This window comes from Pectinophora gossypiella, chromosome 17 (assembly GCF_024362695.1).
Source record: "Pectinophora gossypiella chromosome 17, ilPecGoss1.1, whole genome shotgun sequence".
Taxonomy (NCBI): domain Eukaryota; kingdom Metazoa; phylum Arthropoda; class Insecta; order Lepidoptera; family Gelechiidae; genus Pectinophora; species Pectinophora gossypiella.
In genome coordinates this window covers 2,075,537-2,102,693 of record NC_065420.1, presented here as the reverse complement: position 1 = coordinate 2,102,693, position 27,157 = coordinate 2,075,537, and the positions used below count along the sequence as shown (strand labels likewise).

Sequence of the window (27,157 nt, the reverse complement as noted above, 5' to 3'; positions counted from 1 at the left end):
TTAATTCTGTTCATTGCGTTGTTTTGATCACACGACCTTTCAATATGTCAAGGTATCACGAAGATACATACATCATACGCATCGGTGATTCTCACCACAAGTAGCTTTTATTCATCATACACGTTTTCATAATTTAACTTGGTCTGTGGGTGTGGCTGATTTTGTAACTTGAATCCACGGCCGATTACAACTCAACTTTTAAACTTTGCAATCTTTAACATTTGTGATGTTTCTGAACTTTCAAAAATGTATTGTGAGTATCATGCATGATCAGAATAATATATGAATCGATAAGATTAGAAAATTCAGGTGTATCTGCCTATCGTTAAAATCTAATCTAACAAAGAGAAATTTTAAATCAAAAAGGGATGACTCGGACGGTTTGTTTGTATACTCTTTATTGCCTTATAATACAAAGAAAATTTACATATAATTTATCGTTTGATAAAGCATAGGCATATATGTGGTTCTTGAACCCACAGCTTTTACTTATAGCCGGGACGAGCGTGTTAACCATTACACATGTTTATGCGGAATTTCTTCGATCTATGTATCGTCTAATCTTGATCGATTCATAATCCTGATTGAATTAAGTATATTCACGTTTTGGTCTTAAGTGACAGAAACCCAAAGAATGTTCTCGTTTCTGGGTGTTTGGTCTAAAGCTTATACAAAGTTGAGCAACGTCCTTTGAGCTTATCTAAATACTTGTGCCTATCTTGCAAATTCTGAACGTTTCTACGCAGTTTGCATTTATCGAAAGATAGCATTCCAGGCCCCAACTGAAAGAAACACGTGCAAAACCGTAGAAAAACGCTCGACGCTAGTTGTATGGATTTGTTTGTTTCATTTATCGCGCGGTAGTTTGACATGTTATCACATGGAATTACGTGTTTCAATGCCATGGAGAGCATGCTCCACATAAAATTCGCTTATTGCGAACATTACGACTGATGCATTGCGTGATCTGACGCAACCACCGTACCTATTGTGCAATTATTGTTGCAAGATAAACAATTTGTTGTATTTCAATGTCAAATTTCATATCTGTTTATTGGGGTAAAGGTCTTCTTTGCGGAAGCAATAACGTGTTATGTTTCCGTTCGAATAACATGTTTTGTTTACTTACGCGTAGTTTTCTTGTAATTATGCGTGCCCAGCAGTGGGATGTATATAGGCTGTGTATGTTATGTTATTCAATCTAATATGCTGAACGTTACATTTAAAACATACTAGATAGGTATATTTTTGCAGCCTTGCTTTGTTTTACGTAACACCAGTACAGTATTTCTGGTCACTATTGCGTGAATCGCTTCAGTTCATTAATGATATTAATCGATGTCCATTTATCACGCACGTGCGGTGCGTGAAGGATTAGTTACTCCATGGTGAAGGTATTTACGTCGGGAGTAACCGTCTTTGTTCAAGGATAGTTGGCCACGAGCCAGGGAGTCCCCAGGCATCCGCCAAATGAAAGCAAATATTAAATGGTATAATATCTTCATAATTTATTTTCTCTCCTTATTCAATTTTATCATACAATATTTATTCAGTATAAAACAATATTCTTTGTTAAAGTCATAGAAATATATTATTTTAGTATAACTGTTCTTTTATAAACTTACAAATTATTGTTAACATTCTGATGAATTTTGTATAAAAATAATACAAATAGGTTCGCCAGCTCAGCACTTGAGTCGGGCTCCCCGATAGTCTATAACAATTCAACTTGTTAATTGGTATTATATTACTTACAGTAACCTACAGAAGACAATGGTACAGAGTACTGTAGCATTTAATGGTAACAAAAACAATAAAAACGTAGGTATAGGCTTTAGTTTACAAAGCGTAGGCACTCGAGATTGCTACTTCATCCTAAAGGTAAACATTCTCACTAATAAATACTTCCGTCCCATTCACTCTCGTCAGACACGTATAGCGCTCTTGCACTCATATCCCGCTACGGACGGCCTCGTCTACTCGTCTCTCGTCCACTACAGTAAAGAGCACCGGGTCAGTTCTGAGAAACATTTTAAATATCGGAACCTTGCGCAACACTCTCTCACTGTCTCACATCGCACGCACTCCTTACAAGGCACAAGACTCGCATTCGATCAGTCTTCCATACAAGCACAAATTTTGTCAAGCGTAGCGAACAAATTCCGTCTCACAGCGTCGCGACGCCATTGTTGTAAAAAGTTAACCTTGTGCAACATAACGTGAATCGGAACGTCCGACACAACACATGGCCGCCATTCCGCGAGGGCGGCGCAGGCGGAATTTTAATTAGCAGAACATCCGCTCGTGACTGCTGACGCGGCGTTGCCAGCCCGACTCGCCCGTCCCTCTCGTACGCACTGTGCCGCCGACCTACACTACTTCGCCTCTCCCTCTATTTACAACGCGAAATCAAAACCCGAATGCAAATTATTATCTTCATAAGGTTCCACTCGAGGAAAAAAAATACACCTCGGTCGAACAAAACGAACAATGGAAATCCCAATATCAACGAGGCGGTGTGGCAACACAGCTGAAACGGGAAATTCGCCCGTAAAGCTGGCAACGTAGCGTCACCTCGATCAGTCTGCACACGAATGACGTTGCACGATTATCCTTTCTAGTTTCTACACTATTCTAAACGAGAACGCAATACTGATACAAGGAAAAACTCTGCGACTTACAGTAACTCAAAGACGGGTCGCGACTAAGTGCGGCCCGCTAAGTAGATCCACTAACGTAAACACGGGATTCGAGCGGAGGTTCTGCACTCACTGGCATCCTAATCTCTCAAACTTAACGATAAGTCCACAGCTCACCTTACACTAAGTCTAACTATATGTTACACAATATAATTAAGATCACAAATCGCTTTGTATGCTGCGTCCTGGCGGGCGCGACTAGCTTGGAATGTGGGGGCGCGGCGGCGACGGCGGCGCGATCAGAAGGTGGAGTCGATGTGGCAGCCGCTGTTGGCGTGCTCCAGCACCTGCTGCTTCAGCCGGTGCACATGCTCCTTCAGCTTCACCACCATCTGCGCCAGTTCCAAGTTCTCTCCCTTCAGCACCTTCACCTTCTCCTCAAGCTTAGAGATGCGCTCTAGTTTACGCCGCCGGCACTTGGACGCGGCCACTCGGTTCCTCTGCCGCTTGCGCTCCAGCTTGATCCGCTCCTGCGTGTCCATGTCGATGGGCGAGAGCGGCGGCGAGCTGGCCGCGCTGGGCACCGTCTGCGGCTCGTCCTTGACGACGGGCGTGGGGAAGCGCTCCAGCGGGCGGTCCAGGTCAGCGTAGACGCGGCGCGGCGCGGGCTCGCCGCGGCCCGAGTGCAGCATGTCCAGCGCCTCCACGAATGGGCGGGCGTACATCTCCTGCTCCTCTGTGGGCGCCGCAGCCGGGAACAGCACGGGCGCGCCCGGCGTCGGCGTAGCGGTGGTGATCATGCCGTTCTGGATGATGAGCTTCTCTAGCTCGGGCGAGCCCAGCTTCAGCAGCTGTAAGTCCGGCGACGACAGCACCGGCGCCGCGCCCAGCCGCGCGCGCTTGCCGCCGCGCCCGAACTCCAGGTCCAGGGTGAGCGACCGCTTCAGGTTGTCGACGGGGCCGCTGGCAGGGTACTGCTCGTCGTAGAAAGTGGTCTCCATTCCGTGGCCGGAGTGCCGCACCATGTGTCCGCTCCGAGGGACTCGGTATCACTAAACTCACTGCGCGAACTTCAAAACTTTGTCATACAGGCGTACGTCCGTCCTGTGCGACGTCCCATTTGTTTCTAAACATTGTTAAGAAACAACCACTGCTTTTATGCCAATGACTCAGATAGGCTATTTTTAGAAATGACGTGATGTGGCGGCGCGCTCATTGGTCAAATATCGCGTGATAAATGGAAAAGCCGAGCTGTCATTGGTTGTTCGTATCGTGGCGAGGCGCGAGGCCGCAGCGGGCTGTTTACGACTTGGTGCGATTACCGAGAATCGGTAACACTGTTTCCATTGTCAGAAAAAAGTCGTATCATAAAAATAAGAATAAAATGTGTATTCATGTTTGCGGTTTGTGGTGCTTGCTTGAGAATTGATATTCACCTACCAAACAATTCTGTAATACGACTGATACCTAAATAAAAACTACATCACTTAGGTAACTATTTACTTGATCAATAATAATTTCATAGATTCAAAAATACTGATCAGTTAAATAGTAATTCTTATCTTCTCCCGTGTGGGTTGTGAGATCAATGACCACCACCACCAACCAGGGTGTATTATTGAGTCACCAAAAGCTCTTACCTATCATGGCTCAAATAGTAATATCTATACTTATGATGCTGTAATAATGATAAATTATGAACAATGTAGTTTTTCAGTAAGTAGGTAAGTACCTATAAAATTAATAAAATCAGTCCGGCAAATAATCATGAAAAGTTTAAATTAGATTAGATTATTATTGTAACTGCAGAATAATAAAAACTTAAAATATCAGAATCAATTACATAAATACGATAATTATCTAAAATAATTTATTTTTGAACGAGGTCAATTTTGAACGAAGAATTCTAATCTCGTATAATAATACACTACACCTGTCTGTTACAAAAAGTCATATTTCCATCACACTACTTCGCCTTGTTTTTTTGACTGGACGTACAATGGAAACACTTAACTTAGGGCGAGGCGTGGAGGCGGTGCAAGAAAATATATGCGTACAGAACGAGACAGAGATAAGACCATTGCCATAAGTGCGAGCAGGACACACTCTGTTCTCTCCCTCACACTCGCGTCGAACTAAAGCGATATAATAGAAGGAAAATAAAAATGCACCTAAAATTCCTTCATTTATGGGAACTTGTAAATGTTATTGTTTAGTTGACATTGTATTATTGACCTTTGTGAAGAATTTCTTGAAACACGGACAAAGACTTTACCTTTACAAAATAGTTTTTTAAGTTATTAACAGTTAGTACTTTATTATTGTACCTTTCACTGGTTTTTAAAACTTGTTGGAAACTTCTAAAGTACATGAATACTGAAAGCTATTCCATTCTGTTACAAAATAAAGCAAATAATATGTAATGAAAGCAATTAGTATTCATTTATTCACTCCTCATTCCAAACAAAATAACTTTGGTGATAGCAACGCGCTATACACTAAAACGACCTCACTACTACCATCTAACCATAATTTACAACAACAGTATATCGCGCTATTTGACAATAGATGGCGGTATTTATTAGTATCGCTTCTTGACCATAGATGACGCTACTACAAAAATACATTCATGAAAATCGTCAAGACTTCAGTTACCGGTCTGAACGAATATTTCTATCATTGCATTTTTATTATGGTACACAAGCACAATTGTAAATATACAATTGACGTCCGCAATCGCTATAACCTGCACAGAACAACAAATCACTAGAAATAAGGAAAATGAAGAAAAAAAAAATGGAATTTTATTTTGCAATAGTTTTAGTTTTCTTTTTTTCATACCATTTAAATATTATTAAAGGAAGTTGATCCATGTTTTTAAATTTATTTTCAATTATTGTTCTTTTTAATTTGTTAACTTTAGTTTCTACTTTTTATTATTATTTTAGTCAATGTTGTGTGCGTCTATATTGGCTGGCAGGCATGCCGGAACTTCTCCTATGTGTATTTTAAATTGTTTTTGTGTATGTACTGCTGTTGATGCACCATAATAAATAAATAAATAAAATTACTCTCTTCTCAAGCAATAAAACCACCCTAGTACTTACTGTATTCGTTTTATGTCTGATTATTAAAATTAAGTTCTGTGCAATAAGTGTATTTGCTATACGAGGCAACCCAGGTTTTTTGTGTACTTCTTGATAACCGTTATCCGAATGGGCCAGGTCTGAATAGAATAAGGAAGGCAAGGTCTGTGCTATGTTTACGTCACCTCCCTTCGAACATAGTTTAGTCGTCACACACACGGATGCGCGTGTACGAGAACGTCAATGTGTAGTGTCTGTGTAAAACGAGGTTGTTTGTATGAAATCTCCGGGGTGTGCTTCTGCACAAAACGCTAAAGAATTTAGGTTGAGGCAACCCTATATTTTTAGAAAGCATATTCAACCCGTGACCACTCTATAAACTGGTCCCATCGTGGTAGTCGATTACATGATGAGGATATGTCACGGTCCGCTCTCGTACTATGTGGTTGGAGTGGATCGTCGTCCTTTTACAACGCGAGAAGAATGAAACAAACTCATGACATGATTAATTTATTTCCTTACATATCTACTTTGTACATTATTTGATGGTGACGGATATGACCCTCACGTCTTCATACGGCTTGTCGGTCTTGGGATTCGTCTTGACACTCCCGATGTTTTGGACTACCTCCATCCCGCGCACCACGCGGCCGAATACTGTATGCTTGTTGTCCAGCCACGGCTAAAGATAACAGATGAGAATAATAATCATGAAAAATAGGACTACTTTACAGAGCTTTTTTAGACTCGTCCTGCATTCTTGTAGCCCATATGTGATGTCCATCAAAATTTATAATAAACTGCCTAACATATTAAAAGAAGAAAAAAGTGACAAAATCTTTATTAAAAAAATAAAAGAACTTCTCATTAATAAATGTTACTATAGTACTAGTGAATACCTTAATGATACTGATGTTACTACTTGAAAAGCTTCCTCCTCTCTTTTAAACTTCTATTTTGTTGTGCCCGAAAGGGTCTATGATGTGAAACTCATACATGTAACTTACAAACTTGTACACCATCATAGTATGCAAATAAAGAATATTGAATATTGAATATTGAATATTGAGCCCATGGTATAAGAAAACCAGGTATGCTCAAGTGACACCTAACATTTCAAGGTTAGCCCAGCTGACGTCATCCCACCCTGCGTTGCCATTTCGTAAAAAATAAATTACCCACAACCAATGATTTTATATTTACTTTGCAAGGAAATTTTGAACTTTTAGTAAAAGATTTACTTAGTTTCAACGATTTTTATTTAAGTGACAAGTAATAGTAATTAAATACATTAGCCAGTAATTCACATAATTTTCAATAATAAAATTTACGTCCTTGGAATGTTGGAGGTACCAATTGAATGGTAACACTTACGTCATCAATGGGCTAGCAATGGCGGCTTGTCACAGGATTGAGCATAGCTGGTCTTCTTATACCATGACTGAGCCATCGTCAAGATGCCACAAACTAATAAGCGATACTTCTTTTTCCTTGTTATTTATTTTCAGAACATAATATTGGGACATGTATGTTTCCTTTTGTTTTCAAAATTTCATCGAAGAAAAACATATATCGTATAAAATGTAAACTGGTAATAAATTTATCATGTTATCAATACAGCCAAATATAAAGTTAACATAAAAATAAGCGTAAATTGATTAAAAAAGCGTAAGCATTTAAAAGCATTGTGAGTTTTGCGTCTTGTTTAATGAACCTCAATTGCACAATCAACGTAATAATAATAAAATAAATAATTTCAATATTTAGTATTGATGTAATAATCATTAATAATAATTCAAAAAAATATTTATTGCGGTTGTAACACACACGTTAACAGCATTCCAAAGACAAAATAAAAAGCAACCAAAAACGTGAGCGACATGCATTATAAAACAAAACTTTTTTAATGAAAAAGAAACAATAAAGAAAAAAAGATACCTCATAACTCGTGCACAGAAATATAGCATTTTGTCACACAAACACACCAATTAGTAGCTAAATAAAGAAAAACTATAAAACATATTATGTTAGTTTGTGAATGTGGTGGTTTTACCTAAATAAACTTTTTTATTATTATTATTTTTTTAGGAAGCAGAAGTGTCTCAGGATCGGAGCAAATGGAATTCCATAGTCTCTGCTTACCCCCGGTGGGAAAAAGGTGACAATTTATGTATGCGCGTGTGTGTATACTAAATGAGTATTGGATTAATTCAAATTCAAAATCTTTATTTTCAGACTATTGTCCATAGATGTTAGTAGCATAGTACTTAATCCTAATGTTAGTAGACTAATGGCCCCGATTCCTGCAGACACCGCCTAATTTTATTTTAAGTTATATCCGTCATTTTCATAACCGTCGAAAAGGAAAGGGACGGATGATTCACAGCTCTTAATTTTAGGAAGAATGAGTAAATGAATGAATAACCCGGGCGAATCAAAAAGGTACGTCGCTGGTATGCAATCCGTTTGACGTGCTGTCTAATTAACTGTGTCGGGTTATTGACGGGTGTAAAATTTTTAGACGGTTGGTTTAGATTTGTGCTTAAAATTGACGTGTGTTCCATAAATTTTATGCTTGTCGATTACCCGTCCCTTTCCTTTTCGGCGGATAAGAAAATGACAGATATAACTTTAAAATTAGAGGGTATTTACAGGAATTAGCACCAATATTTATTTATGAAAACAAATTATGAAAATTAGAGTCGTCTAGCGGGGGGAGGTATGTATGTTATTGTGTGTGTTAATAAATATGCATTTTTTATTACACATTTGGCTTGACTATTATAGACGGCCAAACGGCTCACCACCTATCAGGTTAGTCTAACAGAAAGCTCGGTGAGGTGTGGGTACTTAGTTCATCTTGCGACGGATGCATCTCTGACTACCCCAATTGGGGATATAGTCGTGTTATGTCATGTGTGGAATGAAAAGTAGACTAGGTGATTGGGTCAAAAATAAATAATAACATGCTAATCAGGTGATCAGCATGTAATGTTCTAACTAGGGATCACAAAGCGATTTTTGTGATATGTTACCGGGATTGGAACCCGTTGTCTCTGGATCGTGAGACCAACGCTCAACCACTGGACCACAGAGGCCGTTATTATTATGTTTAGTTTATTATACGTACGGTCGGCGCGAGCGTGATGAAGAATTGCGAGCCGTTGGAGTTGGGCCCCGCGTTGGCCATGCTGAGCGTGTAAGGCCGGTCGTGCTTCAGCTGCGGCCGGAACTCGTCCGCGAACTCACCACCCCAGATGCTCTCGCCACCCGTGCCCGTGCCTGCACACATTTAAATGTTACTATCCAAAGCATAGTAAAAAAATAAACTGTGTAAATACGGTAAAGTTTCCAGGTGTACAATCATGAGCAATATAATGTACCCACTTTAGGACTCTGTCGCACTAACATATTTGACATTTAGTGAGACTTACAGTGCAATTTGTCAAAAAAGTTAATGTGACATGGCACCAAAGTGTATACATATTAATGCTCGTGACCGTACACATTGAGACCTTTTGTTCTTGGTTCCATACAAGACCATTAACCCGGCCCCAGGGGGGACAGGACTGGGGCAATTCCTGTTCAGCGCGTCCTTGCCGGGGGTGGGCGCCTCTTACTTCAGTAGGCCGGAGTGAGATGGTGGCTGAGTTAGAATAGGGACCCAGACCTACGGGGTATAACGTAGAACCCTTGCCCAGGGATACGGGTGAAGACCTCAACGATTGCAGAGGCGAAGATGGGAGCCATCGGTACGGCAATGTAGGACGGAAGGGGCAAGTCACAGGGACTGTAACCTGGAACCTGTTAGAAGGCAGCAGTAACTTTCAGTACTATTCAGAGGCGGAGGTCTTAGTACGGCTTTGTAATAGACTACTCTGGGCGCCATCCCACTTGCGTCAGACAGAGTGCTGCGGGGCAGAAGGAAGGCAAGAGGGAAACCACTGCCCTATTTTTCCCTAAAAAAGTAGCATGGAAAATGCTGCACCGACAAGGGCGTGGCTATTAAATTGATGATGATGATGACCTCACTTATTTGAGTCTGTAAGTCGCTAAGGAGTAAGCGGGAGCGCGCACGGAGGTCAGACAGGCAGTCGCTGACCGAACCGGTGCTGTCAAATCTTCAGGTTAGGTAAGCGGACTCTGTGAAAAACGGGATGACACTAGGAAGACGACTACATATAATCAAGTCTACTCACCAGTAGGGTCACCGGTCTGTATCATGAACCCCTTGATAACTCTATGGAAGATGTGTCCGTTGTAGTATCCGTTGCGTGCGTGTACGCAGAAGTTCTCCGCCGTCTTGGGGACGTCTTTGCCGAAGATACGGATGTGGATGTCGCCCAGGGACGTGTGCAGAACCGCCTGCTCGTATATACGTTGGACTCCTGTAAAGCATTATCAGCGGGTGTCCCTTAAGTGGCATAAAATTAATAACCCTATTTTGAAAATCCATAACAGACTTGACATAACTGTAATTGACATATGACAGAATGAATAACATAAAAATATATATCATTATTAAGCATATTAATGAAAATCCATAATTTTAAAAATTATAACTTTAAAATTCATAGCATAAAAAGCAATAAATCTGCAAATCCATAATATTAACATATTATGTAGTTAATACCTGTCTCTAGACAGAGCATATTATTAAAGATTTTAGTGTAATAGTTAAGTATGAATGAATTGAAAGTGTGGTAATGGTCTTCTTCTATCGTGTGGCTTGTGAGGTGAATTACCAACCTCATCAACCATGGTGTCAGGGTTACTATTGAGCCGCCAAAGGCCCCTGACATGGCTCATGTAACGACTACTAACTTACGTCAGTAAGTAGTAACCGGGACCAACGGCTTAACGTGCCTTCCGAAGCACAGGTCATCTTACTTTCGGACAATCTGGTGTTCAGCCTGTAATGTCCTGACCAAACTAGGGATCACAAAGTATTTTTTTGTGGTATGTCCCCACCGGGAATAGAACCCGGGACTTCCGCATCTTGAGCCCAACGCTCAAACACTGGACCACGGAGGTCGTTAATTATTATTATTGTTAATTTATTTTTGTGTCATTTTGTAATTTTCACTGTATGCATAATTTAATGATACTAACATACAAAAAGTCATATACCAACAACTATGTAATTTATATTTTCTGAAATAAACTATTTGATTTTGAATTAATACACTTACCCTGTCCCTCGGTAGCCGATATAATATCCTCCTTGGAAGGTTTCTCGTTGAAGATGTCCCTGTCAGCATCAGGACTTTTGATGTCATCTGGACTTCTTCTAGAGAACATGTAGAACCGGTTCTTCTTATATGCGGTGCAGAACAGCGTCGGGTCTGTCTTCACGTTGAGGAGTGTCGGGTTCTCCGAACCTTCCATCTCGAGAGTCGTCGCAATTTTCGATTGGTTGGTCCGCCCCTGGGAGAATACAACATAACATAAAACATACATAAACAGCCTATACACGTCCCACTGCTGGGCACAGGCCTCCCCTCAATCAACCGGAGGGGGTATGGAGCATACTCCACCACGCTGCGGTTGTTGGAGGTGTTTGGGTTAGTAACCCGGGACCAACGGCTTAGCGTGCCTTCCGAAGCACGGAATCATCTTACATTTTCGGAAAATCAAGTCTTGAATCACCTGCAATGTCCTTCTCAAACAAAGGACAGTCTCACAAAGTGATTACGACAATGTCCCCATCGGGAATCAAACCCGGACCTCCAGATCGTGAGTCCAACGCTCTAGCCACTAGACCACGGAGTCTGTTAACTTAACAGAGTTGAGAAAATTGAGATTGTGGTTACCATGGTTACTCCCCACCAGCTCGCTCGAGACCGTGGTTACCATGGTTACGCCCCAATTTGCTATTAGACTATAAGTTAAAGTCGAAGCACTAGCTTTTAGTAGCCCTAGTTTGGTTAGGACATTACAGGCTAATCACCGGATTGTCCAAAAGTAAGATGATCCGTTCTTCGGAAGGCACGTTAAGCTGTTGTTCCCGGTTACTACTTACTGATGTAAGTAAGTAATCGTTACATGAGTCATGTCAGGGGACTTGGGCGGTCAATAGTAACCCTGACACCAGGGTTGATGAGGTTGGTAATCCACCTCTCAACCCACACGAGAGAAGAAAAGTGGAAGCTTACCTGGAAAAGCGCTAAGTGCAGCGGCCTTAAGTTCTCCGGCTTGCCCAACATGGCGACGCACCTGTTGGTGACCAGGTTGACCACCTTCACGCCCAGCATGGTCGCGTAGATCACGAAGTGACCACTCTGGTCGAAAATTATGTTCGCTAGGTGCACTGAATCGGATTTTTCTAAGTCGCGTTCTGACGCCATTCTGTAATTAACGTTGAAAGTTTGTATACCTAAATGCATTTCCAAAATTTTGCAATGGGAATTTCCACTTGATATCAACTCATAATCATGAACTGAATCATCCCCCTCAGTATTCGTTACGGTGTCACTAACACCCTGAATTATGCTGGCCACTTATTGACGGAAAACATCGTTGATCATTGAGGAAACCCACACTCCCGAGAAGAGAGAAGAATCACACTCGGAGGTATATGAGCTAATCTGTATTAGGCTGGTTTACGTTTCGGGTTAGGTCAGACAGGCAGTCGCTTCTGTAAAAAAACCGGACCTGTCAAATCTTTAGGTTAGGTAAGCGGACCCTATGAAAAAGGGAAAACGCTAGGGAGATGTTATGTTAGGGTTGAACCACATAATATGCTAGCACCTCATAGCACTTTCTTATTTGCTAGAGAGAAATAGCGAGCGCACGCTTACGCACCCTAGCGCCTCGTCGATGCTGACAAACATGATTTGAGCCTAACAATCTATCCGCCCCACACCAATTCGTATCAAGCGTTCTCGCTCCAGCAAATGACGGTTCTGAGTAACAGAAAAGGATAAAAGTATAGGAAAGAATGGTGACGTGCGAAATGTAGTTTGACTCTAACTCGTCCGCCCCACACCAATTCGTATCAAGCGTTCTCACTCTAGCAAATGACGGTTCTGAGTAACAGAAAGGGATAGAAATATAGGAAAGAGTGATGACGTGCTGACAAATGTGGTTTAACTCTTTATCATACCTTCTCCCAAACTCCATGTTGGGCAGCTGCTGGGTCTGGTGCTGTAGCTCCTGGAACCGCTGCAGGCTCTCGTCCAGCACCTTGTGCAGCTTGCCTGACACGAAATGGAACACACGCACCTATTACAGCAACAGACAAACATTGCACTTGTATTGGTGTCGTCTTGTTACATCAGTCTTCTCCTAAATAATGTCATATTTTACGTCATGCAACACTGACAAGTAATGTCAATGTCAAATGACCTTCCTCGCTCTCTCTTGTCAGGTTACGGCTTTTCGGCGGGAAATGGGAACGGGACAGTTGCTTTCTTCTTTGAGTAATCTAAATAATTAATACGAAGTGGTGTTTTGTGGTTAATGATCGCATTAAGTTAGTCGGAAGACATTCGCGAGTGTTATTATATTGGAGTATTCAATAAACAAAGTGTATCTGCCTATTTTCGCTTCGTGCCGGGAAGCCGCTTCATAACTCAAAAGTTTATGCGGACTTTTGAGTTAATTCGTTTGGGGTTCGGAGTAGGAGTCTACTCCGAGGGTGGGGGCTTAGGTTTCATCATCATCACCTTTCATCATTTCATTAATCATCAAGAAAAAAATACGTCAGACATGGCTGTATGGGCATAGTTCCCTTTGCCTTACCCTTCGGGGAAAACCAAAACAAAAAAAAATCTCTCTTGTCAACTGCACTCGGCATGGCACATAAATTTTCTATTGTTATTTACAATCAAAATAAAACCATGTTTTAATCATGTGAAGTAACTTTTCCATTCTAACGCTCACTCCCTGCGACTTCACCGCCATACACAATTACAACATATAACATTAGGGAATGCATCTCGCGAGATCTCGTCAATTTTTCCGGGATCAATCCACGAGTAAAATATTCCGCAGATTTCGGGATCTCTCGGGATTGACATTTCTAATCCCGCGGGATCTCGCATTTGCGATATCGAGTCGGGATTGCATTCCCTACATAACATACATAAACAGCCTAGGCACAGGCCTTCCTTCTTTCCACCGGAGGGGGTATAAAAGCTAGTTACAATCGCGGGGTCTTCTTCTATCGTGTGGGTTCTGAGGTGGATTACAAACCCCATCAACCCTGGTGTCAGGGTTACTATTGAGCCGCCAAAGGCCCCTGACATGGCTCATGTAACGACTACTAACTTACATCAGTAAGTAGTAACCGAGACCAACGGCTTAACGTGCCTCCCGAAGCACGGATCATCTTTCTTTCGGACAATCAGGTGATCACCGATTTTCATGATGTGTCTTCACCGGGATTTGAACTCGGGACCTCCGGATCGCGAGCCCAACGCTAAAACCACTGACACACGGAGGCCGTTAATCGCGGGGTCAAAAATGTGATCTCAAAGTTTTACCCAGATTGAAATTAGTAGAAAGAAAATGAGATTTTGTTGAAGAAAATCACATCACAATGTCTTCTACTTCCGTTACGCGGGGTAGGCTTTCTCAATCGTACGGCGCCAGATCATGAGGCATGAAGTCATGAGGCGCTGACAAACATCGTCTACGACACATATATCACATCAGAATGTGGTTTTTCAAAAAAAGCGCTTACGAGAACAGCTGTTAATATATTTACCTTCCTATCCAAAGCAATCGACGCCATCTTCTTGCCGTCAGGCGAGAACGCTAGCGCAGTCGGATAAGTTTTATTCTTCACAAATTCAAACAGATCTGTCTCCAACTTAGACTCAAATGTCACATTCTTCGGGAACACATATTCATGTTTCGGTCCAGTCCAGTACTCCACTATGCCAGCCTTGTCTACGGAGACTGCCACTTCGAATACTGGGTTGTACTTGATAGTGGTAACCGGGTTCTGATGTAAGGTTTCAAATGTGTGCATAGGAGTGCCCGAAGCTTGCTGACCGTCGAATATGTGGATTTTATTGGTGTCTCTTTCTGAACTACAATGAAAAAAAAAATACTTATAACAAATCTGCTATTCACACACATAGCATCACCCCTGTATCCCCAAAGGGACAGGCAGAGGTCTACATACTAATATACACCTGTGACAGACCCAAGTTGACCGACTAGTTCCGCCCACATGCAACAGATGGCGCTACATTAATAATGCAGTCCTGAAACGCGATATCGAAGTTTACACAGCGAGATGCATATTTTATACAACTTCTAACATGACTCAAGTGGATCATCGATCCACCAACTTGTGGCTAGGGTACTATGCACTGTTCTGTACCCCGAAAACTTCTTTTGGCACACCTTCGCCGCCATAAATCTACTCCTCACCAGCTATGTTTAAGTCCCATGTAATAGAGGGGGGGGTGCTATTGCCATTCATCATCATCATCACCAGCCCATTAACGTCCCCACTGCTGGCGCACGAGCCTTCCCTATGGATGGATAGGGAGATCGGGCCTTAAACCACCACGCGGGCTACTGCCATTAACTGGGCACAAATACTGGAAACCACATGAAATCTGCTAATAGTAAAAAGAAGTTATACTAATATTATTAAGAAAGTAACTATGTGTCTGTTGCCTTTTTACACTTAAACCGCTGAACCGATTTCGATGAGTGTGGAGATAGTTTGAGACGGGATGTTCCCAACTTACATAGGGTAGAATCCTCCTAGAAATCAGCCACAAAGAGAATGACAAGGGGATGGTAATGAAAAAACGTGCCGCGCGCGATAACTGAAGTCTACGCGAACAAAGATGAGAGCGGAACCAAATACACACACCAAATAAAAAAAAAATAAGATAAAAGAAAATATTATAAAAAGAATTTATTTTTATCAATATACCTCAAGACAGCAGCCAGAATTAAGAAATTTTGTACCAGATGAGGGCCAGAAGCTAGAAGTAGTGAATGCGGCAAAATCCTACCTCACCCTAGTCAATGGGCGGAGATGATTGGGGTTTCGGGACCGCAGGACATAGTTTTAAATGAAGAACTTGTCACATCTAATAGAAATAAGAGAATTCGGTCACCCTCTACATCTTCACCACCATCGAAGAGAATATCTCTGGAAGACAGTGATGATAATGATGAACCTCAAGACATAGAGGAAGGAAGTGATCAGCAACCCTGACTTCTTCTCATGAACTTATAATTCTAAAGCATGTTAGGTATATTTAGGATAGTGATAGTGAATAGGATAATATATTTAGTGATAAAAAACTAGAGTAACAGTGTTATGTGTAGGGTAATTCCGGGATAGACGGCCGTACGGGAGAGTTGGCCAGTGCCTAAAAATTGTACAAAGAATCGCTAGATGGCATAACCACGTACTCAGGTTGCTTGCCGAGGTGCGTAAGAACAAACGTACGCCAAAAGTTCCGCGAAAAAAAATGAAAATGTTATTAAAAACCTAATGTTTTGATTTGACTAATGCTAATTCTTTTTTAAGAGTTTACGTACGAAGTTGTGGTCATATTAGTTTTCAAAAATAACATGTTTTTTTTAGTATTTTTACCAGATAATGAACCGTGCTACATAATAAGCTCAAAACTACGGCATGGTTTTGCGTTTTTTTTCACTTGGATGGTATGGTCATCTCTCCCGGATGATTAGGAGAGATGGCCTTGGTTTGTCAGTGACAGATGGCCATATGATTGTAGGGGATAAATTTTAATATTTTTTTGTGATCGTTATTTTTTTAAATTTATTTCGTCAAAGAATGAACGCATATAACTCCAACACAAATTTTAAAAATCTTTCTCCGATTCCTGAATTACGGTTAGAAGAGGTACGCAAACGAGCGAAGCAAGTTGGCAAAGTTCTCACTTCTGAGAATCATATTCATGTAAGAAAGTCTAAAGAAGAGGCTCGACTGCTCAAGGAACAAAAAAAAAAAGATTAAGAAGGAACAAGAAAGTAATAAAAAATACAATTAAAGGAAGGAAGGATCAAGACTAAGAAAGTAGAAAAGACTGATGATAGCAATAAAATGACTGACAAACCAAAAAATAAATTACCTCTTAAAAGAAAATCGACTAGGAAAATATCTAAAAGCAGCGATGACGAAGAAGAAGAGATAGTTTTAAATGATACAGATGAAAAGAGCGATATGAAAGAAGAAAACAATTGTGTAGGCTGTGGAAAAAAATATTAACAAACACAGCTAATCGAAGATTGCATTCAATGTGCCATTTGTTTTCAATGTGAATTGCACAGAATTTGATACCGTGTGCTCTAAATGCGGTCGATGCAAAAAAAGTCAGATGGCACAAAGTAAAGCTGTGTTAAAAATAAAAAAGTGAGATTTAGTACTGGCCATCTTACCCGTCCTACTATGGCCATCTCACCCTTAGTATCCGGGAGAGATGGCCAGAGCTGTTTTTTTTTTAAAGTTAGTTTTAAGGTTGAACTCTTTAAAAAATATCAATATTATATGTCACTTCCATAAATTAAATGTTCAGAGTTTAATTAAAAGTACTGATTATCATAATGCATATTGTAGTTTAATTTTTATTAGGCTTCAAAAAAACTATGGCCATCTACCCCGGCTTTACCCTACTAAGTGAACAGTGAGTGTGTGAACTCTCCTGAAGAGGAAGGCATGTCATATATTGGACTTGGAGGGTGGTTGTAAAAAAGGCAGTTACTGAGCTGTCTCGAAGCTGTGCACATCTTCCGGACGTTTTCGGGTTCTTTTGTGAGTATATAACAGTCACGTTAATAAAAAAGAAAAATATGATGACTTACATTGCTAAAGCTGATATAGGATCACCGGCTGAATGAACCCACTCTGTGCAATAAGGCTCAAACTCTATGGAAATCATGTTGATCATATCTGAAACAATTGGATAGTATCCTAGGTCAAGGTACATGTTTGATTGCTAAATAAAGACTGACAAAATAAATATTTTCTAGTTTCTATTTAATTTATTTACGAATTTCAATCAACAAAAACGTAAGTCTGAAAATTTATCACGTTTTTCCAGGAATCCTGGTTTGTACCCACCTGAACTTACCTCAATGAGTTATAAATTACCTTAAGTGCAATTTTCACTGACACAGTTGGCTTAACCTGCTGAGATATCAGACACAATAAATTTTATATTGTCTGGTCGAGATCTGCTTTCCGGAATTCGAAATGTTAAGTAGTTTTAGGCGGATGAGATGATTGTTATGTAATAAATGACAATTCAAAGTGTCACTATGTTACACATACATACATAAACTCACGCCTATTTCCCACTGGGGTAAGCAGAGACTATAGAATTCCATTTGCTTCGATCCTGACACACTTCTCTTGTCGATTATTTGTAACTATGTTACCTACTGAATAAAGATGTTTTTGAATTTGAACATATAAAAATACATACCAAAATTGACGACATCAAATACTTTGATAGTCTTCTCTGTGGAGGCTGTGCACAGCAGCGTGCCTGTGCTGTTGGCTGCCATGTGGGTGATGGAGGCCAGATGGCAGCGGAAGTGCTTTACAAACTCTATGCCTTCTTCCTGGAAATAGGTATATTCACATGCCTTATTTATTACAGCAAGGAGATCTATAAATCTAGGAGATGATTCTCCTCTTCTTTTGTGTGGGTTGTGACTACTTGTGACGTTGATTACCAATCCCATCAACCTGGTGTCAGGGTTACTATTGAGCTGACAAAGGCTCCTGACATGGCTCATGTAATGACTATTAACATTATTAAGTAGTAACCGAGACCAAAGGCTTAACATGCATTCCGAAGCATGGATCATTTTCCTTTTGGGCAATCAGGTGATCAGCCTGTAATGTCCTAGCCAAACTAGGGATCACAAAGTGATTTTTATGATATATCCCCACCGAGACTCGAACCTGGGACCTCCACTGAACTATGGAGGCCGATAGGAGATGATGACATTGGGAAAATAGTCACAGATCCATAGAGAAAGACTTAACAAGAAGATATTCTTCTTATATTACTCTCTTTGTACTCCGGTTGTGTATTCTGCAAACTTAACACTGGCAGAATTATCATAGATGACAGAAGCCATACTTTTAAAATTAAATTGAAGAATATACATAGAAACTCTTTATCTCTATAACACTCTTTTTATGTAGAATTTATTTGTTTATATTGAATACTTTATTTATACTAATGAGCAATGCTATAGAAAGAAAAATTAGAACCAAAATTAAGAGATCAAATTGTTTTTATTAATTTTACCTGTTTCTTCCAAAATTTTAAGTGTCCATCTTGACTCGCTGTGACTACGAAGTCAGTCTTCGTAACAACCACATACGTGATAATGTCACGGTGCATATAGCTTCGTTCATACGTCTCTGATGAGGGCAGATTCTCTATGTAGAGAGATTCGAACTCCAGTACTGAAATATACATATGTTTGGTTTAAAATAATGTTTAGATAAAAGAAGACTATACAAATTTACAGACTAAGTTGCGATTCGGCTTTGCGTATCTAACTTTAACTTAGTACAATTATAATAATTATTGTATTTATGTACAATTTATAATAAGGACAAATGATTCAATCACCAAGTTCATAGTGAAATTTAATATACAATTATAGAATAATATACTGTAGGATTACATGTACCAAGTACTTATTTGTCAATAAACTACATTATAGCCGTTCTTTTCACTTTGTATGTTTGATGAATTTCATAATATTTTCTGAGAACTTAACAAAAACAATAACCTTTTCGTTTCTTAGGTTTCGGTTTTGCAGCCTCGGCGGGCATGGGTCCTATCCAACCGTCATTATCCTCAGCTTCCTCGGCAGCTTCAGTCTCAATAGGCCTCTTTTCACTCGTCATTTTGTTTTACATTACACAGAATTGAGAGTTTCAGTTAATTTCTTCCAATATTGTTCTAAAAAACATAACCTTTTATTTTTTTTCACGTTATTCTTAATTCCAGTATCCTACCAAATTACAACAAACGACATTCTTAATGATTGCCTTTTCAAAATTTGCCTTTTTAACATATTAGGGTTATACTGAATGTTTTCATTGGTCATCCCAATTTTGTCTTTTTTATGATTGGTTGGTAAATGTTGGAAACTTTTGATTGGTTGATTCAAAAATCATAGACAAGAAGCTGGCTCTTTCATGTAGGAATAAAGTGTTACTCTAGTGTCTCTTTTACACATAAACAAAATTGCACACGTATCTCTATCTTTTAAGTTTTCCTTCTTATTTCCTCCTCATGGAACACACGTTCTAAACTGCCAGGAGTAAAAAAGTACTTTCTGACTAACATGCAAACTTTTCTGGCCTTGTCGAACACATCATGATTGATGTGCGATAGACAGGGAGAACTGATAAGAAATCGCCTCTTCCCAACCTCTTCCACTTTACACTGTCACGATGAACCGCGCATTTTTTTGTATACGACATAACTTTTTATCTCTATAGTCTATGCTCAAAATGTCTTTTACGAATTCGTAGTGATGGTGGCTGGCTTCCTTGCAAACGAAGCGTCATAAATTACGGCTAATTTGTAATATTCATCTAAAGTTTGATCCGCAAAAGATCAAATTGATAGTGACTTAAGTGCTCAAGAAGTTTCACAACTAATCGGTAAGTGTACAGTGAGAAATCAAGTGTGAAACCGCGCGTTACCGGTACGACTACACGTGGTTTCGCTACTATACCGCGCACGTATGTTGCACCTTGTGTTTTTCTATATTCATCAGCAAAAGCGGCCACGACGCATATTCCCGCAGTGTTTTTTCTTGGCTTCTGTGATTTTTTCAGTTATCGCATTGTGATTAGGTTGTTTATTGAACGTGGTTACTTTGACAAGCGAAGTGGTTGCTTTGAGACGCATAACCAGAGGTAAATTAATGTGAAACGTGTTACCATCTCGTTTTCTTTGTATTAGCACGATGACGAATGCCTCATGGATCCGATCAGATAATGTTAACCCTACTAACTTGGGTTGCTCATTTGTAGAACACGCATTTGCCATGTAGTCACAATTTCTCTTTTTCCACCGATGTACAAAGACCTATGACGCACGCACGTACTCTGGACTTGAGTGAGTTGGAAAGTATAAATATTGCAATAGAACCTAACAAGTTTCATTATGCACTGTTTTATTGCTGTTTATGATTTTCCATGTATATATGCACTCTTATTTATAGTACCCACATGTGTATGTATATCAGAATGTGTAATTTCTTGTTCTATGCTTTTGAGTGAATATTTTGCAATTAAATGGTTATGGATAATTAACCATTACTTTCCTAGTAAGAATTTTTGTTCAGAGCAATGTTGTAAAACCTATGAAACCATGTAATCTTTATCTTGTTAGTTCAATTAAAACTGATGATACATAATGCATACCAATACTGAGGTTAATGTGTTGGAAAACTTGATGTCTATATCTTGTTTCCATATTATATGAAATGCAAACCTGCTTGTTACATGAAAGCCGATTTACACAACAATCTTCAAATAATGAGGTTCTGAAATTGCGTGCAATTCATTTCTTATATCTACTAAGTACCTACATGAACATCCACCATTTGTGTTATACTTAAAACATAAGTCATAATTAGTTCTTCATACAGTTTTGTTTAGTAACATCCTTCTTACCTAGTATCTGTGGTATTTATTATATTGTAGTGAACGTCAAGATTTTGAATAGAATAATTACATTCAATACTTGTAGATTTCAGTGACTATTCAAGATTTGATATTTCGCAAGAACTCAAAAGAGTGAAAAAAAACTGTAACAAGTTTTACTTTTGTAGTGTTTTTGCTGGTTTGAAGCACAGTTAGAACTTTCAGTTTGATGTCCCACTGACATAGTATTAGCTACAATTACATTTTAGAAAGTAACTGTATCACTTAAATCATTTCATCACCACCTAGACTAGATTCAAATTTTAAAATCTCACTCTTATGTCAACCTTTATTAGTAGAAATTGTCTAAATTTACATAAATTTTATATTTTATTTTCTAATTTTCATCATATCTATGGGTAAGTTGAATTAACGAGTAGGTAGGTATAACTGAATCCATTGTAGGCATAACCAGACAGGTAATTAAGTCTTATCACAATTTTATGGCTCTATATGAAAATATATAATAATATACCATATCCTAACGGAATATTAAGTTAAATATTTTATAATAGTCAAGTATGATTCACTGATATCAAATAAATGCCTAGCTTTTATTATACTTTTAATTGAATGTTAAATATATTACGTACCTTTATGTAGGTATTTACTTGATTGAAATTTTTACCAAGCAAATACAATATCAACAGCGAGTTCTAAAACTATCATAATTGGAATGTATTAATACATTGTCAAACATATCTGAGACATATTCAATTCACCCTTCAATTGTTTTGCATCACATTCAGAGCTCTTCAACCATCTCCATTACATAGTGGTACGCAGACCAATTGATGTCAATTGCGGACAATTCACCGTGATCTTGAGGCGCTTCTTATCACCCTGCTGCAACAAACTTCTACCTAATATTCAAACATATTATCTCCCTCCCCATTATCATTGATAGTGTTAAGTGTGAGGGAGATAGGTAGAGTGTAATGACCGTGTTTTTTAATTTTACGATAATGCTCTCAAGGTCAGGGATGAAGAGTTAAAAAGTTGCATAATGATTGCTGATTTTAATATGTTAACCTATATTTTGAGTTAATCAAATTATACATACATAAACTCTCGCCTATTTACCACTGGGGTAAGCAGAGACTAGAATTCCATTTGCTTCGATCCTGACACACTTCTCTTGCTTCCTCCACATTCATCAATCGCTTCATACACGCACGCCGGTTCAGAGTAAATCGTACTAAACCTTTTCTAAGGACATCTCCAATTTGGTCAATGTAAGTCCTTCTAGGTCTTCCTCTGCCAGCCCTACCATCAACTTTCGCTTTATACCTAGGTAGGTATACCTACCGCTTTCGCAATTCTATTATCCTTCATCCGCTATACGTGTCCAAACCAACCTAACATTCCTTTCTCAATCTTAGTTAATTAAATTATAATTGGGTGTATCTACCTACTTATCAGTATGATATAAACTATGGTTCTCCTACGTAATCGGTGACCTCTATTCGATCCTTATTACACAGTTTAAGTAGTTTACACTACATCACAACTTGTGTTAGTTGATTAGTAAGTAAATATGTGCGTATATTGGTACTATTTCTTGTTATTATGTGTTATACAACTTATATGTTAAGTACGTCACATCTGTAAAATATAAAAAGAATAATTTAAACGAAGTCTCAATGGACATAAAATGGTCGAGTTGAGGTCAAGGCCTCGGTAACGTACTAGCGACAGACACTACCGTCGTTATTTCAAATAACTTAGGCTCTGTGACACCAATACAATAAGTCACGATAGTTACGCGAATCAAGTGATACCTCATTAAGATTTTCAGTGGGAAAACTCCTATTATAACATCATATAGGTATAGGCTAAAAATACCTATACTTCATGGAACAGTAATTTGCACTTGGTAACTTAAACGCCTTTACCTTGTTTGATATGTATTTTCGATTCGGAGGTCGTGTTGGCGGACTTGTATGAATCATGTTTTGAATAATATGTGTCAAAACAAGATGCTAACTCAAATGATCCTTTAAAACATGTGGCATCCGTCCTATTTTCCACAAATACGTACCTACCTACCTGCTTATTACTAACCAGAATTGTCTAAGTTTTAGGTATCTGTCATTTTCTTCACCGCCGAAAAGGAAAGGAACGGGTAATCGACAGAACTCTCTCAAAACCATGCAGAATTAATTTGAGACACGTGAAACGGATTACAGCTAGACATCTTCGCACGACACATTTCCCTCGTATCTACCCACATCTCTGGTGGAACAGCAGCGTAAACTATTTGGATATTTGTTGATTGTTATGTTAACCATCACGTTTGTATGTTCCAGCAATGAGTTCGAGCGTATGCTACAAGTGTAACCGGACGGGGCACTTCGCCCGCGAGTGCACGCAGGGCGGCGGAGGAGGCGGCGCTGTCCGCGACTCTGGCTTCGGCCGCCAGCGGGAGAAGTGCTTCAAGTGCAACCGCACCGGTCACTTTGCGCGCGATTGCAAGGAGGAGGCTGACCGTTGCTACAGGTGAACCAAATATTCTGATGATTCTGCCATTTCAGTTTTCTTTTTAGGAATAACCTCGAGAGCGTTCGGCTCACGATCTGGAGGTCCGGTTTCGATTTCCTTTGTCTGTCTTTTGGTTAGGACATTGCATGCAGAATTATCTGATTGTCAGAAAAGCAATTCTATGCTTCGAAAGGTACTGTAACAGCAATGTTACCCACGAACAATGTCAGGTGATTCTATTTATTACATTTTGTTTGATTGTTATTTGCAACCTGTTGAAACAGGACAAGCAATAAATATGGTTGACAATGGTGCCTAATTGGGCGGACACAAACTTAGTTTAACAGTTCTTAAATTCGTGCTGTCCTTAACTTACAATACGTTTAAGAAAGAGATTGAGCTACTTTTAGCCCTGTCAAATTGTTAAAATTTAGTAGGTGGTTGCCCGAATCGGCATCACTGTTGACGGCTTGAACGCTGTACATGTATGTAAGGTAAGTTATCAACCTGAAGGTATCTACTGAAAACGATTCAGGCGACAGAGCATGTTACATTGTAAAATAGTTCACATTACCTCATTCATGGTAACAACTGTGAAGTACCTACGACTTATTTAAGAATTCAATTTGTTATACGATGAGTCATATCTCAAACTGAGTGCTATTGACTGTACAATACATACCTACTTGGGAAATCCGTTAGTGTTGCCCAATATCTACGTAGTTTCACCTAAACCGGCCAACCGCCATCTGTACATAACGGCATTCACACAAATAATTGAAAGCATATATCCTAAACAGGTTTTGGCAAAAAGGTCTGTTGGTATACATACACCTGCTGAATAAGATGTACTAGATGACCATTTTAACTTAAATATTCCATTACATGTACGGCGCAGGGTCCTTCATAAAATACCTACCTCACATCCGATGTTTGAGGTTTATTTACTCCTACTATCTGTGGATGAGTAGTTGTATCTACTAAGCGATTTCCGTGGAGCCTTGTAGGTAAATTAAAATTGTTTACTAGGGCTTCATACTAGTTCATACTTTTCTCTATACCTAGGTACTGGGTCCTTGACCGTGCAAGCCATATGAGGGATCGATCGGCACGTGTCGTTCGTCACAATCGACCGAACTTGATCGTGACCTCGACATGTCTATCGTGTCGCCGACCTCACGCCCCACTTGACTAAAAGCCTATCAATTCAATTGTACGCCAGGCTGACTTTCACAAAGTGTTGTCTCCACAATATATAAATAAACATGATCTAATTCCTTTACCATCTGGCGTTAAGGGCCGCTTACTATCGATTGAAGTAACAGAAATAATTGATAATTACGTTAACATGTAACACTTTTTCAGTTTTGGGGTGACGCTAATGGAACCCATTAATTCTATTTTAAACCCATTACAATATAATCATATAAAATAACAACCTGTATCCCCAAAGGGGTTGGTAGAGTTGTATAGTAAACCCACTGCTCGTCAGCTATATGTATATTAAGTCCTATTTCAAAGCGGGCGAGCCTGCAATATGATTTCAGCAGCATTCCGAAAAATTACCAATGTCACATGTTACTTTTGTTATTTTATATATTTTTTTCAACCTTGTTTGTGTATGTCAACAGATGTAACGGCACGGGACACATAGCGCGCGAGTGCGCGCAGAGTCCCGACGAGCCGTCGTGCTACAATTGCAACAAGACTGGGCATATCGCGCGGAACTGCCCTGAGGGCGGGCGCGACTCCGCCAACCAGACCTGCTACAACTGCAACAAGGCCGGCCACATCTCACGCAACTGCCCCGACGGCACCAAGACCTGCTACGTGTGCGGGAAGCCGGGCCACATCTCGCGCGACTGCGACGAGTCCGAGCGGAACTAACACATGCCCACCCGCACACTCAACTGTCAAATAAAACTATGTATATTATGATGCCACGCACGGACGATAAGCAAAGGACGCGACACGCGACACTAGATCGCAACACGATGAAATTAATGCAACGGAATTACAAATCAGATGCAGCAACGTAAACTTGTGACTGAGGAGTATGATTTTAAAATGTTGACTTGTATATAGGTCTCCCTGCCGGCGCGGGCCGGCGGCGCTCGCAGATAGGTTAAAGTTTGTTCTCACACGTGGACGAGTTATTGTGTTTTAAATCATTTAATAATCGTGATTGAACTATTGAGGAGGTAGCGTTACAGTTTTAGCATTACAGAGTATATATTTAATATATTTTGTACAGATTTTTTTGTCAAAAGATAAATTGGATGCTGGCGTACTTACAATGAGTTTTGAATGTGAGGAGTGGAGACCCCGGAGGAACCCAACCCTTAACGGACTCTCTTGTTCTTGTTATACAGTATGATCGTTCTGCGGTCCGATGAGTCTTGAAACTTGTGTCCATTCATTCTTGTGATAATTATTTTGATCAATTCCTTTGTTTATGAGATCCTGCTAATTTGTGGAGAATTCAGTGGTTAATTAGAATATCATCAATCCGAATATTTTTTATTTTGTTATCCCTGTCAATGTGCCTATGTAGATTACACGTAAATGTATACTTACTCAGCTTGCAGTGGGAGATGATAATAAATAATCTTGCCTTATTTTTCAAGTTTTCATCTTGCCCTGTACACACATGCTAGTACATAGCAGATAAACAGATTTACACTACAATATAGTCTCCCACATTAATATTTTTAGTTCCTCCTTTTATTATCTTCATAATAGTAACAAACAGAACAAGAGGGCATACCCTATCCTTATTTGGTTACATTTCTATTGCGCATGAAACGCTTTTTACGCAAGACTGCCATATTTGTAGCATGTAGCTGTCACTAGATTTTTGGTTGTAATTTTATCCCATTGAATGCTTTTTTTATTTAAAACATACTACACATACCCTGAATTTAGAGATCAGCTTTCACTAAACTTATCAGATTGCGTGCAACTTGTCACGTCGCAGTAGAATAATATTGAGTTGATGTGGGAGAGGACTACAACGGCATGATTCGGTGTAACACCTAGAAATAAAATAAAATATTACATGCACATATCTAGAAAACTAGAATCAATATGATATATTATTATATCGATAATATATTGATACACGAAGGTTAGCTAAAACTGCAGTATAGTAGATAAAATATAATTTGAGCAGATCATTACCTGAATAATAAAAAACATAGTTTTTATTAACTTCCTGTTTAAAAATATTCAAATTTAACCGCCACTATAAGGCGCCATTT

General features: G+C 39.5%; 3 protein-coding genes across 5 annotated transcripts; 1 reads left to right on the top strand and 2 right to left on the bottom strand.

Moving 5' to 3' along the window:
• Positions 1-1,483: 1,483 nt before the first annotated feature.
• LOC126374442 (transcription factor JunD) lies at positions 1,484-3,778 on the bottom strand. The gene has a single exon (XM_050021093.1). It carries the CDS (start codon positions 3,662-3,664, stop codon positions 2,939-2,941), a length of 726 nt encoding a protein of 241 aa, XP_049877050.1. The 5' UTR covers positions 3,665-3,778; the 3' UTR covers positions 1,484-2,938.
• A 2,444-nt stretch (positions 3,779-6,222) lies between these two features.
• LOC126374338 (peptidylprolyl isomerase domain and WD repeat-containing protein 1) lies at positions 6,223-19,722 on the bottom strand. The gene is made up of 11 exons (XM_050020912.1): positions 19,484-19,722; positions 18,991-19,151; positions 18,154-18,292; positions 17,531-17,618; positions 14,436-14,763; positions 12,831-12,949; positions 11,881-12,073; positions 10,918-11,152; positions 9,925-10,113; positions 8,856-9,007; positions 6,223-6,407 (listed from the first exon to the last, which is right to left on the bottom strand). Exons 1-11 carry the CDS (start codon positions 19,599-19,601, stop codon positions 6,264-6,266), a joined length of 1,866 nt encoding a protein of 621 aa, XP_049876869.1. The 5' UTR covers positions 19,602-19,722; the 3' UTR covers positions 6,223-6,263.
• A 484-nt stretch (positions 19,723-20,206) lies between these two features.
• On the top strand, positions 20,207-26,411 carry LOC126374470 (CCHC-type zinc finger nucleic acid binding protein). Of its 3 annotated transcripts, none has more exons than XM_050021125.1 (3): positions 20,207-20,366; positions 23,726-23,915; positions 25,529-26,411. In XM_050021125.1, exons 2-3 carry the CDS (start codon positions 23,728-23,730, stop codon positions 25,782-25,784), a joined length of 444 nt encoding a protein of 147 aa, XP_049877082.1. In that variant the 5' UTR covers positions 20,207-20,366; positions 23,726-23,727; the 3' UTR covers positions 25,785-26,411. The 3 variants fall into 3 exon arrangements, with proteins under 3 accessions (XP_049877082.1, XP_049877083.1, XP_049877081.1); XM_050021126.1 differs by lacking the exon at positions 20,207-20,366 and adding an exon at positions 20,477-20,624; XM_050021124.1 differs by lacking the exon at positions 20,207-20,366 and adding an exon at positions 20,716-20,826.
• Positions 26,412-27,157: the final 746 nt, after the last annotated feature.